This window comes from Oryzias melastigma, linkage group LG10, assembly GCF_002922805.2.
Source record: "Oryzias melastigma strain HK-1 linkage group LG10, ASM292280v2, whole genome shotgun sequence".
NCBI classification, from domain to species: Eukaryota; Metazoa; Chordata; class Actinopteri; order Beloniformes; family Adrianichthyidae; genus Oryzias; species Oryzias melastigma.
Window position 1 is genome coordinate 13,597,914 of NC_050521.1, and position 14,322 is coordinate 13,612,235.

The 14,322-nt window shown below is 38.5% G+C and overlaps 1 protein-coding gene across 1 annotated transcript in view; it reads left to right on the plus strand.

The window, feature by feature from the left end:
- Nucleotides 1-14,322, plus strand: part of LOC112153224 (dedicator of cytokinesis protein 2) — an 82,141-nt gene that overhangs the window by 22,691 nt on the left and 45,128 nt on the right. Inside the window, exons 22-25 of the mRNA XM_024283251.2 lie at nt 616-724; nt 1,144-1,214; nt 2,926-3,032; nt 12,331-12,473. Of these exons, the coding sequence (XP_024139019.1) occupies nt 616-724; nt 1,144-1,214; nt 2,926-3,032; nt 12,331-12,473 (430 nt within the window). The remainder of the gene's footprint in view (nt 1-615; nt 725-1,143; nt 1,215-2,925; nt 3,033-12,330; nt 12,474-14,322) is intronic.

The following is a 14,322-nucleotide window of genomic DNA, read 5'->3' on the forward strand; positions in this document are numbered from 1 at the left end:
TTTGACAAAAAAAAGACAAATTTAAGTGATTTATTCGTCTGCGAGTGAATGCACCAGAATTGGAGCAAAGCAGGAAAACTTTGGCCTCAGCTTTGACAGTTCCTGCATCAGAAACCTGAGGTTTTTAAAACTTTTGGGTTTTTATTTGCTCCAAATCCATCATAATTTGAATTTAAAAATGTATTTTTAATCTTGAATTATTTTATATATGTCCTCCATCATGAGAAAAATGCTATAAGACCATGATAAAAACACCAGATACAGGATTTTCATTGGAGTGGGTCTTTAAGCAGTATGTTGACGACAATGTTTGTTAAAAAATATGTATTGAGAAACATTTTACACCCGATGACCCAAACCATTTTTATTACAAATGGAAATATCACTTTTACACAGTTAAGTAAGCAAAAAAAAAGGCCTCCAAAAAAATAATATTTTAAATTTCTTTTCCACATTCACTCTCAGTGATTATTCTGCACACCTGTTGCTTGTTCTCATTTTTTTCCTGAAGGATTGTTGTCGTTCCACCCACCTGGCTAATCATGACACATGGTGCATTGCAGCCTTCTGCCTCTTCCCTGTTGCATTTTCATTCTTTTCCTTCTCCTCTCCTAGGCTCTACGAGGGGAAAGAGCAGACCGAGTTTGAGGAGTCACTGAAGAGGCTCTTTGAGTCAATCAACAACTTGATGAGAACAGATTACACCACCACGCTTTTGCTCAGGGTAAGCCATGCACTCACTTTGCAAGCGTTTCCCAACAAGAGCTATTTCTTTTTTTTACTTAAAGTTTTTTCTCATTTCTAGCCTCCTAACCCTCCATCAACCCCAGCATTTTTGTTCCTTATGGCTTCCCTCACATGTTCCCATTTCTTTTATCCTATTCCGACTGCATCAGTATTCTGGTGCTTAATTTCTTCCTTTTTGTGTCTATACTTACACTGAGGCAAGTGCTCACACAACCCACAAAAAGTTAGAATCAACCAACTGAAAAATGTTTTTAAAAAAAAAGCATTTTTCTCCCACGTGTGACAGAAACTTGTTTGATGCAAAAGTCACCTTCCACTGGGGTTTATGGCAGCAGTTTTAACAGCATTTACGTGTGTGTGTCTGTGTGTGTTTGTGCACCACTTGTGTGTCATCAGGTTGCAGCTCTGAAGTACCTGCCAACAGTTCTGCACGATGTTGAGAAAGTATTTGATGGCAAACTCCTCAGGTAAGCTTTTCCTTAAGAAAATGATGCCTCTGGTGTCGTTTCAGAGGAAATTTATGAGCTAAGTTTTGCTTTTAGTTGTGTTCAGTGACCCCTGTTGTTCTTTCTCCCCCACATTCCACTGCAACTAAACTTTCTCGTCTTTACCCAGTGATAAAAATCTCATCTAATTGACATCAAGACAAGGACAAACACTTGCTCCCACCATGAAGCTCTTCTCGGTGCCTCCTGAGAGAAATTACAATTCCACCAAAGCCATCAAACAACAGCCCTTTGACTCTTGACTGCTTTTCTAAGACTTAAAAAGAGTCAAATTGCTTGAAATAGCCCATTTAGCCTCCCCTTGACCCAGAATCAAACCTGCAATTTTCTTCTTAGCTCAAGAAATGACACAGTACCCACAACCTTTTCCTTTTTTTTATCACCCTTTCATTTATCTTTAGGCAGTCTCAAAGCCATTTATATGGATCTATCCAGCAGTAGCAGTACTTAATCAAAAGCGACACAAATCATTTCCCGTATTATGACTTAATGTGTTCAATTTCTCCTTTCTGTGACTTATTTCTTTGCTCATGTGTGTGTTTGTGGATTATCTCAAGTTCTTCTCTTTATTACCCGTCTCACCTGTTTTATGGACACACACAGAATTCCACACATCCGTGTAATAATTGAGATGCTGAGGCACACACTTAAATGTCAGAGTGTATTCTCCTGTTCTGTCTTTGACATTCATTTCCTTCATCCCTTTTTTCTTGGACAAATATTCCCTCCCCTTCCTCTATTGTGTAGTGCACCTCCTCTGACACAAACCTATCGGAACCATCTGAACTTGAAAGTGAGGTCCCTACTGTTTTCTTGATAAGAATTGCCCTAAGCGCTGTCCACCAGCTAACCGTGTGAATTACAACCGGAGCGCAGGAGATTGATATCAAAGCTGGATCTTCTCCTATAGATCCTGTGCGCTTCATAACTCACCTTTAGTTTTAACTGTGATTTCAGCTGAGATTCTTGTCATCTGCGCTTGCATTTTATTGGACCAATGGCCATAAATTACAGGCTGACATTTTGCGTTTTAATTAGAGGCAGCTCAGATGATTAGAGGGCCTGATGACTCTGCACTGATCCTCTGCGTCCCAGTGTGTCCCAATGTCAGCCCACTCACATCAAAAATCACACAAGCCGGCTTGTTATGCTGTAGTTTGGGAGCAGAGGGCATCCTTTTCATCATTTAATGACGTTAATGAAAGTGCCAGTGGCCTAGGCGGCATAATTTTAAAGAAGCTGGAGAAAAATGGAGACGGAGGGCTACTAATTCCGTGTGCATTCAGACTGTCTAAGTGAAATCGGGGCTTGCACCCAGCCGGTTTAATTATCCTTAGATTTAATTTGAGTTTGGAGGATAAGGCAGACCTGTCTTTTCATTAGATTCTGTGCTGCAGCTACAGCTTGTATCTGTTTCCATCCCTTGTTTTGGTGCAATAACAGATCCGCTTTCAGTCATTTCAGAGGGTTGGGTTTTTGATTGTTGCATCAATTATACGGTGTAAATTACCATGAAAATTGCTTTTTTAAAATTCCGATATGGCCTAAAGGGTATGATGCAGTGTGTCTTTGTTCTTTTACTATTCACTGGGATTATTCTCAAAAACAAAACCTTGCTGTTGTTGCTGAAAGTAATGACCAACTTATAATTCATCCAACTCTCTCTCTTCAGTCAGCTCCTTCATGACTTTTACTCCTGCATCCCACCGGAGAAACTCCAGAAGCAGAAAGTGGCCTCCATGACAGAAATTGTCAGCAGCCAGCTTTTCCAGAGAAAAGGTTTGTCTTTTATTTCCCTCCAGCTACAAGCCTGAGCAGTGAACTGAAAACCAAAAACATGGTATAGAAGAGCCACCGATGTGTTCCAGTGTCAACAACAAGTCTTTTTTTTGTGTGAAAACAATACAAAATCTTGTCGAAGACTTTGCTGCTTTGTGACCATTAAAGTACACTTCATTCTGTGTGGATTTTGTATCCAAAAAAGTGAAGTGTTGTGGTAAAAGTTTGAGGAAAACTAGAAGGGTGCACACATAAATGTTTTATGTTTATTTCAACTTGCTCAAGTGAAACAGCATATTTCCTAAGGATGTTTTTATGCATCAGGCCTATAGATATGAAATGCTAATGTCATAATATGCTATTTTGGAACCATTATTGTTCACCCACACTTAGATTGCAATCAGTGCAATGGGGCAGCGTTAGACACGGTGTTATTACAATCAGTCCAAGTTGCAATGAATAATGTTCTCCTTCGCCTGACAATTAAGGTCATTTTAAGGTATTCGAGCAGAGATTAAGCTGTCTTGAAGCTAAAATAACCTTAACCTAAAAAGATTTGCCGTATTCATCTGAACGATCTGACCCTGGGGCTTTTTTTGTCCTTGTTTTCCAAACATTTTCCATTTAGACTGTAATTGTGCGTGAACTTAAGTACACCATTAAGGACTTAATATGAGTTAGGGGTAAATATAGAAAATCGATATAGCTTAAGCTATTTTAATAGCAGATTCTCAGCACCACTCCCTAATCTTTGTCTGCAAGGGAGTTTCTGGGCAATAAGGTTCGGATCCGAACAGCAGGAAGCAGATGACAAATACAAGGAAATTTTGTTACTTAAAAAAAATGCAAAGGCTTAAATCCATGTTAAATGCATATTTTTTCTTATCAAAATCATTGCAGAGAAAATATAAAAAACAGCAAATACATCAGGACATTGAAACCTAGTAAGATATTTATCAGAAGGGAAGCTAACCTCAAATTCAAACACGTTAGAATAGAAGAGGTCAACTGATTAGTATGCAGATAAACAGTTTTCCCCAAAACTTCCTTAAAGTTGATCCAACAACCGTTTTCATTGTTAGCATTCAAATCTCACAGCCTCAGAGTCTGCGACATGATGCTTTCAGTATGAGTTTGAGTGCAGCCTTTTTACATTTGCTTTATTTATTTTGTCTGTCAGAACAGTTGCAGCAAAAGAAGTTCATATCTGAAGGTATTGGTCCCAAACACAGCCGGGCTTCTGTAGTATCGATTGCCTCTCAGATTACCCATTCCTCTGGGGCTCCGTTTCCCAGCCTGTTGTCGGCCTCTGTTTCCAGGAGGGAGGAGTAAAACAATCCACAGACGCAGCCAAAAAAAAAGACGAATCTACAATCAAACCAAACCCCTGAACACGTAGAAACTCCCAAATAACAATTTACTTTTAGAAGGAAAATGGAAAAAGGGAGTCGTTAAAATCTGAAGCAGGAAAATTGTAAAAGTAAAAACAAAGACAAAAAGTGAAAGATGGATGAGAGAACTGTACAGGAAATAGAAATCCTTATTCAATCAGAAAATACGAACATTAAAAAAAGAACAGGAAAGATGGCTTGCAAATATTAATTTCTAAAAATAAGTTGAATTTCTTTTAATTTGTCAGATTTTAGCATTTTTATTTGAAGTTTTATCTTATCTCTATATGTACTCAGACTCTTTAAGTTTGTGTCTTCCCTGTCTCCATTACTCATGGCTTTTTCTTTTTTTTTTTTTTCCAAGTGGACATTGGCTCTTTCCATTTCAATTCATGCTACACCAGTTGAGGGCTGACATTCAGTCTAATTGAGATGCATTTCTGTATTAAGATGCTAATCAGAAGGCTTGTATGATGCGCTGCTATTTCCTCAGGAGGCTGAATATATTCACTGAGCTAAATTACATATTTAAGATGGTTAATGCATCTGGTGTGCTATCAAGACGCTGTAATGCACATTTAATAGCCCTGTCTGCCAGCTCACCTGTCTGCCTGCCTTTATTTGCATTGCTTTCTGGTCATTTCTAACACTTTCAGGCCCAAATTCAAAAGTTTTTATCTAGTTTGATGAGATTCTATGTATTTGTGTCTGTCTTGCCAGTTCTGTCGCTTCATGTGCTCGTCTTTCTTACTCATGACTGGCTGAATCATGTTTAAAGGGGGTGGGGTATTTGGGACATTCCTCCACCCCCTCACACATGGGGAAAAAAACGCTTGCCGGACTTACTCAGCATACGGTCCTGGGATTAGGGTTCTTGGCAAGCCCCCTGCCCGTGCTGGCACACACGCTCTGATAGACATGTGCATCCTGTCATGTGGGTTAATCTGGTTTTGAGAGTAAATTAAATTTACAAGGCGCATTATGGCTTAATTCAGGCAAATTATTATTCCATCAGGCAATCACTGTGACAGATTGAGAGTGTGTTCTTTGATAAAAGGGGAGACATGAATGTGAGCCCTCTCATATTCAAATATGAGTCAAATTTAGTCCTCTAACTTTGTATTTACTTGTAGAACACCAGTAGAAAAAATAAAGTGGGTGCCATATTTAAAGGATAAAATAAATTGAAAGCATGAGCTTCAGCAATAAGTCATGCACAAAATCAGAAGCCCATGCGTGTTTTTATTTTTTTTTTTATTTTTTTTTTTTTTTGTAAGTTAATGTTGCAATTACAGACAACCTTATTACTTTTCTGCCACATCTTAATGGAACATATATTTTTCAAATTTACTTCACAGCCTTGTGTGTATTTTCCTAATGTGATTACTTAATAGAGGGCCATGCTTGATGAATATGGATGTGAGAGAGGCAGTGCACAATCATTATTGTCAGGCTTTAATCACTGCTGAGTGATCAGAGTTGCGCCTACGCTCATAACCAATCAGCATTAGTGATGTCACCGGAGGCTCCGTGTGCAATGGTGCTGAAGGTGCTTTCCCACATTTGACTTTTAAGGGAAAAGAAAAGCTGATAGAAACTTAAGATGGAAGCAGACAGGATTTTAATGATTCTGATTGAAGTGAGGCAAAGTCTGTAAGCCGTGTTGGTAGCGAAGGGGCCCTGAAAGTAAGCAAAGGCAATCATTTACCACGAGGCGCATGCTCTTATTGGGATGCATTTCTAGCCTGAGCAGACGCTTTGACTAGAATTTTAAATCCGTCTTCTTTTACTGCACTACTAGGTGTGTGGGCACACATGTTTGTGTGTGTGAAATTGGGCTGTTTTGGTCAAATGAGCTCCCATGTTACCTGTGCTGTCTGAAGTTATAAAAACATATTAAGAGGTAGACATGGGAACGTTTCTGTCCCCTAAGGCTCCTCGCTGCTCTGCTCTATTTTCCTGCTTATTATTTCCTACATCTTCGGTTGTTGGATCCCCTTTTTCTCTTATTTTATTTTGCTCTCGACTACATTGCAGTGCCCTTTGTGATGCCACAGTAGAGTTCACACCATGTCTTATTGAAATCACAAACGGAAGAGTCCCTGACAGCTAAAGAGGAATATGAAAAGAGCATTCACACCACTCTGCTGTTGTTTGAAGGCAGAAGAGAAATAGCTGTTGGGAGTTATTTCTAAACTCTGCTGTTCAAACTGACCTTAAATAGCTGCAGTTACTCCTAAGCTTCTGCCCAATGTTTTTTTTCTTGAAGGTTAATGAAAGGGAAAAAGGTAGAGGCTTCCACTGAAGCTCTGTGGAGGCTTGCAAGTTTTGGACAAAACGAGGGATGGATGCGAGTCATGGGCTAAAGTGAAAGCAGTTAAATCATTTTGGAAAGTGCCTCAGTCTCGCACTCCTCCTCTATCTCATTTATATTCTGATGCCTGTACCTGTGGGGGGATCTCTGCAGAACAGGATGGCAGAGGCGCACAGTGGATGAACACACTTACCCAAAATTAATTTGGCACACTTTTGAGGGTGTGCGACGGTTAAACAGAAATGGGAACATCTTGCTTGTGTTATCTGTTGTCGGTCAGCTGCTTAAACAGAAGCAAATTGACACCTACAAAAAATTATACAGTGTGGGTTGTCTAAAAGACTAATGATCACAGTTGGGATACTTCAATATTATAAAGAAGAGAAAAGAGAGTTGTAGCTCAGGTGTAAGAGTTGGCTTTGTTATTTCTCAGTAAGCTGGATCTACAAACAGAGACCAGATACAGGCTTTAATGGAGCAGCGAGCCCTGAGATGTATTGCCTCCCAGTTACAGGAGACTGGGAATACGTCCGCTCATCAGTCAAAGAACTGAGTTGGTGGACAGCAAGGCGTTCGTTTACCATCGATCCGCTTTGGTTAAATTGGTCTAAATGTTGTTGCAAACAATGCTACCTGCAAAGTAATTGGTTGGCCTTTTTAATAGTTAGAAAGAAGATGGATCTAAGGAGCGAGGCAGAGATGAGGGATGCCAATTAGAGGATGACTCATCCTGGGAGACTAAGACGTTATTAAAGGCAGGTAAAGAACGGGAAATGTACTCAGGAGGAGTAGACATAAAATACTTCCAACTGCAAATGGGATTAGTTGAAGAGCACAAATAAAACTAGTTTTCTTTTTGTTAAGCCGTTAGCTGTGTAAGAAAACATAGCAATCATTTCTCCCATTAAAGTTATTACTACAAAAAAATGCTTGTTATTAAACCTGTAACATTTGTCATTTGTTTTTACTTTTATTATCATACTTGGTAATAAATAATAAATATATGGTCAAATCAGGGAACTCACAAAAAAAATAAATAATGGAGTCGGGAAATCTTGTCAAATTGACCATAGAAATGTCATAAAAAAAAAAAAAAATCTGGTCTACATGGATGTCAGTTATTCGATCTGATTCAGAGAAGTGTGTTTGCATGTGACGATGTCACTTCCTTTTATAACGCACATCCGCCACATTGTGCTACTGTGGTTTGTTTTCACTCTACCTATTGTGGGAATTAATATGATAAATAAATATGACTGTTCTTTGTACTCAACAGACTTTGGTTGCCTTGGTTACTCAAAATTCTGGTATCTCATGTGACTTCCATATCCTGCCTCCCCTCCGTGTGTGCAGATGTAAATCCACAATAGTTTGGATAAAATTGGACACATCCTGGGAAGTATTGGGTATCCGGGGAGAAATACATGTGTTAATCCGATATCTTATTCTCAGATAACTCCCATTATCGGATTAAAGGCATCCGATTATCCTATCTACACGTTACTTGAAAAGTCAGATAACCTAAGAAATCCCATAATGATCGGATTATTGGAGTGCATGGATACCGGCTCAGTGAAGACAGCTTACATGTCTCGGTTCTATCATTTTGTCTGGTTTTATCAAAATTTTACACAAACAATTGTACATTTTCAATGCTAAATTTGTGTGGACAAAAGAGAGTAGCTTCAATTAGGAATCCCTAAAAATGGGGCAGGTAGATGAAAAAAGACGGAAACAAATATTAAATTGATGAGAGGAAACATCCATCATGAAAGAGGAAAGACATTTAGTCACTAAATGAGAAGAAAGTTGGCATTGACCCAACTTTCTTTCAACTCAGAAGATTTAGTTGGGCATCCGAATCTCCTCATTTTCATCTTTTAGATCATTCAATCTTTTCGACAGCGAAAGGCGACAAGCCGGTGAGGAAAGAGATAGGGAAACTCTGATTTACATACCTCTTAGAAACCAAGATTGCATCTCATAATCATCTTCTGTAGTTTATTGTGTTTGGTTGTCAAATGAAAAAAAAGAAAGGGATGAGCTGGCTGCTGAGCCATCAAAGTTCTCTCCCTGTGTGGTGCTACACCAATGCTGCCTGCTTTCACAATCTTAGCAGCCCAAACACATAACCACATGTTCATGCAGAGTACTGGAAGATTTAGATAACATCAAAGCACAAAATTACACACAAAGAGGAGAAATAATAATGATCCCCAGCTGGGATTAAAATAAAAAATATGTAAATGTTTTTTTTTTTTTTTTTTTGAGAAAAAAACATCTTGATTTGAATGTAAATGAGGGTCCATTTGCACGTTTGGGTCATCTTTATGCAAAATGTGTGCGCACATCAGTGGATCTGTTCAGGCTCATATTTTAGTGAGAGCTCGATAAGGTTAAAATAATTCCTGTGTCTGGTGCGAGGCCTTGATTTCTATTTGTCTGTCAGTGCCTGTTGGCAAAGCTGTCTTCCACAGCAGGACTAAATTGATTCATTGCACTGTGGCACCACAGCCAATACCACATAACGTGCAACTAAATCAAGCAGGCAAGTATAACATGGAAATGCAGGGGTAGTAAAACCATTAGTAAATTAACTATTTTAGTCAAAAAATTGCTTTTTTTCCCCCTCATTATTTTTATTTCATGTCCAATTTTTTTAGAAGAAAAAAATGGTGTGTTCTACTCCGTTTCTCCACCCCTTAACTTTCCCCTACCACTCCCCATTTTCCCTCCTCAGTTGAGCCTTTAAGCCAGCATCTCTTTTAGCCTGCTTTTTTTTTTAAGTGTGTGCCAGCAGGCTTCTGTAAAAAGGGTTTAACTTTATAAGATTAGGGGTTAAACTCTTCCAATCCAAACGAAGGATGCACAGCAACCCAAAAGGCAACTTTGTCTGTCAGAGTCGAGCTGAAGCAGATGTAAACCCATGCCATATGTTTTAGTGCTTAATAAAATCTGCAGCCGCTAATGTAAAGTGTCAGCTCTTAAAGACGTAACCTTTAAAATATATTCCTTTATTTATATACTTTTATTTATCTTAGGTTTACTCTGCCCCAAATACAGTTAGTAGAAGATACTTAACATTTGTTTAATGTCCTACAAATTAAATAATTCAATTTCTTCAATATTAATCCCAAACTGATTTATTGATACTGAACTGCGCGGGGGCCACACTATCTGCTGCATTAGTCTTCGTTCTCCTTGTCTTAGGAAAGTTCTTTTGCTTTACTTGTAAAGCTGTTATCAAGCTGTGGAATTCATTTGGGGAAGATCTGACATCCGTTTGATGGAGAAGAAGGTCTTAAAAACAATCCTCCGCACGTGATTTTCACACAGAAGTGGTTATTTAGCCCAGGTATTGCTGACACATCAGTACAAGATGGCAATCTAAATTTGATCTGACAGAAAATGCAAACGCAGCAGCTGTGTGGAGAGAGCGACGCTGATTGACAGAATGCAGACAAGTAGAACAGAGACAGTGTGTGAACAGGTAATTATTTCCATTCTGCTCTGAAGTGGGCCGATGTCTCAGTTTGGAGGAAGCTACTGGATGGCTTGTGTCACTGGTTAAACTTTAATGACCTCCGTTGGGACTTGGTAATTGTAGCAACAGTAATAACACTGTCATTGGACAGCACTCAAGATGTTCTGGAAAATAGCAGCAGTCCTTGACTAAACTAGAGATGCTGTAATGATGGAATGTGTCTGCAGATTTTGAGTTTGAGTGTTTGTCTTTATTTATATCGTTCGAAGACTAATTCTTAAACCAACATGCAACTGAACTTTTCCTAAAGATGTAGTAGACACCTAAACAACATGAAATGGTAAGGAGAAATAGACAGCAAAAATAGGGGAAAAGCATTGTGAAAAAACAAACTGGAACTAATTTTTTAAAAATTGTTTTCTAAAGGAAACTGACGCTTTGAAAAATGGGTAAATCCGAGCAGACGTAAAATCACTAAGACATACAATTTCTTTCTCATTAAGTATTTATCACTGTTATATTTATTGTCTCAATTTTACTGCATGAGATGCAAATAAAAGTCTCCTCCACAACAGCCTAAATATGAGTACTGCACTATGTTATAGCTGAGAATGACCATCGTTATAACAGCGAACACATTTAAAGACTTAAGTATGCACCGCTTACCATTTATGTGGTTCTATTAATATGTTTTAAATTGGATTTGCAAGAAAAAAAGAGCTTGAATGTTGCAGTAATAACACATAATTTGATAAATCCATCAAACTGTAATAGATAAATCCCTTAATTTGATTTATTTTAGATAAGGTGACAGCGTTAACCTAAAGATAGGATTCAGTTTATATATTATAAATGCTTTGGCTTTTAGTCTGCAGTTGGTTGTCCATTATTGCTACTCAGGCTGATTAAACTGTATTCTTTTATAGTGTCATTGGATACTGGAGGAAGGTCTGCCAAAGTTGATCTGATTTTTGGCCTGTGAAATTGAGGTCATAATTTAAATTTAGCACTCTCTCTCACTGCAGCATAACCGTATCTGAAGGAGTTAAAAATAGACATAGGTTTAATTTTCCATTGTCTTGTTCTCTTTTTTTTGTTAAATTCCCAGTCCATGGTGCAGGAGAGTAAAAACAGTGTCACAACAGAGGCTGCACAACTTGCCATTTCTCTTCTCCTTCTTTGAACATGTTGCAATAAAAATAGCAACCAGGTGTGCTTGTTAGATCAATAAAGCAATAAATAAAGTGTACCCCTGAGCTGATTTCACCAGGGAACTGAGAACATGGGTCCATTGTGCCACGGTTCATTCTGCCCAGAGGCCATATGCATTGTTTCTTTAAGGCCAAATACTTTCTGTTTTGATGGATTAAACAGATTTAACACAATTTCTTCATAAATACTCAGCTTGTAGCAGTCACATCAACCTGAGTTTAAACAACACAAAGTCGGGGACTTTGGAACTGTGTCCTCATGGGATATTTTAACAGAGGGAGTATTTATTTTATGATAATGACATGTCTTTACTTTTAGTATTTTTCAATGTCTTATTTAAGCTCCTTCCATGTTTCTTCCAGGGCATTCGTTGACTCATTCCTTCCCCAGTCACTGTCATCTTCATTTTCCTCTCTTTGTGTGTTGCAGCAAAAGTTGTGCCGAGAGTCCACACAGCAGGGACACAGACTTGGTTCAGTTAATAATGGACGTAACGAGTGTCAGCCCAAATGAGCTTTTAATGGGCTCTGTTTACCTGAGGCTACTAAGACAGGGATGGAGTGGATGATGTGGAAGAGTGGGAAGGATGGAGACAGAAGGAAATAAGGAAGACTAAGGTTATAAAGAGGATAAGGAGGATCAACGTAATACTGAACACTTTGGGATTTTAAAGGAAAATGTTTTAGAATTTCAGTTTTTTTTTTTCCCAAACACAAAAAAAGGGTTAATATTAGGAGCTAACATCACTATTGCAGTCAGAAATCATGGTTCTGTTTGATGTTACTGTATTCAGCAAAGCAAAATTTCTGCATTTGAATGTTTTTTTTCTTCCTAATTGTACCAGTTTGTGTCCTGTCACGGGTTGTTTTTTGAGCAGCTGTGCTTTTGTTTGTACAGAGTGCCGTGATGTGCTGCTACCCATGATGCTTCGGGAGCTAGGCAAGGCTCTGGCCAGCATGGCGGATGGGCCCCATGATGAGAGGAGAAATAGCTTGGAGCTGCTTAACAACATTCTGGAGGTCCTCAGCAGAAACACCGTGGTAAGATGAACAGGGACCCCAGAGTAGAGAAGGACGCGAGCGCACTGCAGATACACACTGACAGGATTGTTATCTGCTCTCTCGACACACTTGTGGATAAAGAAGTATTGATTCATCAAGTGTGGTGTTAAATCTGTACAGCTTTTTCCATGTCACTGCCTATAGCCCAAGGTCCTTCATTCTTTCTTACCTTTTATCTTTCTGTGTGCTTTTTGTACTAAACAGTTATTTACAAACCTCTGGGTGTTCTTAAGTCTGCGAACTCTTCAAATGTGTGTAATTTTCCTTTATAGTGGTAGTTCTGGTGAGCCATTGATAAAACGACAAAGGCAAAAAAATTGGAGTCATTAGTCACTTGAGATGCTCACAAAAAACTAATTCACACCAACTTTTTTTTTGTTTCAATCTGACTATTCCCACCAGGAACATTCTTGCCAAGACACAGCCTTGGAATTAGGTCGGAGATTTGTTTTCCTCAGGTTCAAACTACAGCCAACAAAACACAGGAAACAATTTTTAAAATCAACCTCAGTACAAAGTGACTCAAGCATTGCCAACACACTAAGAACTCTGTTGAGAGTTGCATCATGGACAACAAGAAGTTAACTCTCAAGATGGAGAAATTCAATATGATGTAAGATACATAATGTCCATTTTGTAATGCATGCAAGTGAGATCAGCAACAGACATCGAAAAGATCCACAGCCCTGACACCTTTGGTGTGAATCAATGCATGTTGAATACCCTGATGATCCTGACGTTTTAATGTGAATTTGGGTAAATCTCCTTCACAAGCAGCAATAACAACATTGTTTGAGTAAACCCCTGCATTCAGCAAATAGATCAAAAGTAAAAAGATATTAACCAGTAATCCATTCCCCAATAATATGAATTTGACTGTGGTTTCTTAAAATGTTGGCAGAGCAAAACCTAACATTTTAAGTGTTTTGGGCTTTCTTTGATCAAGGAAATTTAATACCACTTTTTGTTTTTTAAACTGACAGTGTTTGGAATCTTTACCAGCTTTCAGCTTTGCCATTTTTCTCTACAGATGAAAAAGACATCACATTTTATTGTTATAAATTACAGGAATATAAAACTGTTAATTGTGGTTTTTCTACACCATAGTGTCAAATCAATTATGAGCCACTTAACACCTTTAACCTGCATTTATTTCCACTTTAAAAAAAAAAAAAAGAGTATGTTTTGACTTTCAAGTAGATGCTACATTAAGATCATTTTAGAGCCTATTTACCATGATTATTTTATTAACCTTAATCTGTTATTGCAACAGGAACACTAATCACTTGTAAAATGAGCAAAAAGCACAACGAATAAGATAATTCGATGCTCATGATTCCTGGAAAAATGAAATATAAATAATGCATCAACATCTACAATAAGTTTAAATACTTCTATAATTTCTGTTTTGATAGTAAATGACCTGTATGCATCTTGGTATGAAGGTAAAAATGCAGACTCCATGACAGAGATGCTGAGTGAGAAGATCCACACACATGGCTCTACATATGACAGTTGAGCTGGGGGGCTGTAAGCAAACACACACCAGCTTGCTGCCTCTCACCACGGGCGACTCCAGAGTGGAATAGAGTCCAACCCCATTTAAAGATCTGGCCTTCAGAGTCTAAACTGTGCTTGGAGGAAAAACCTCTGATTATCTTGCTCAGCCTCCTGCACAAGCTCAACAACATCCCTCTGAGTGAGATGTCCTGATGGTTAGATTCCATTTCCATGAATTGCTCCAAAAGCCTCATAAGCGAGACATTGTTGGCACACACGTTCTAGCATTTACACCAACCGCATCCAGCTCACAGCTTCTTAATTGCCT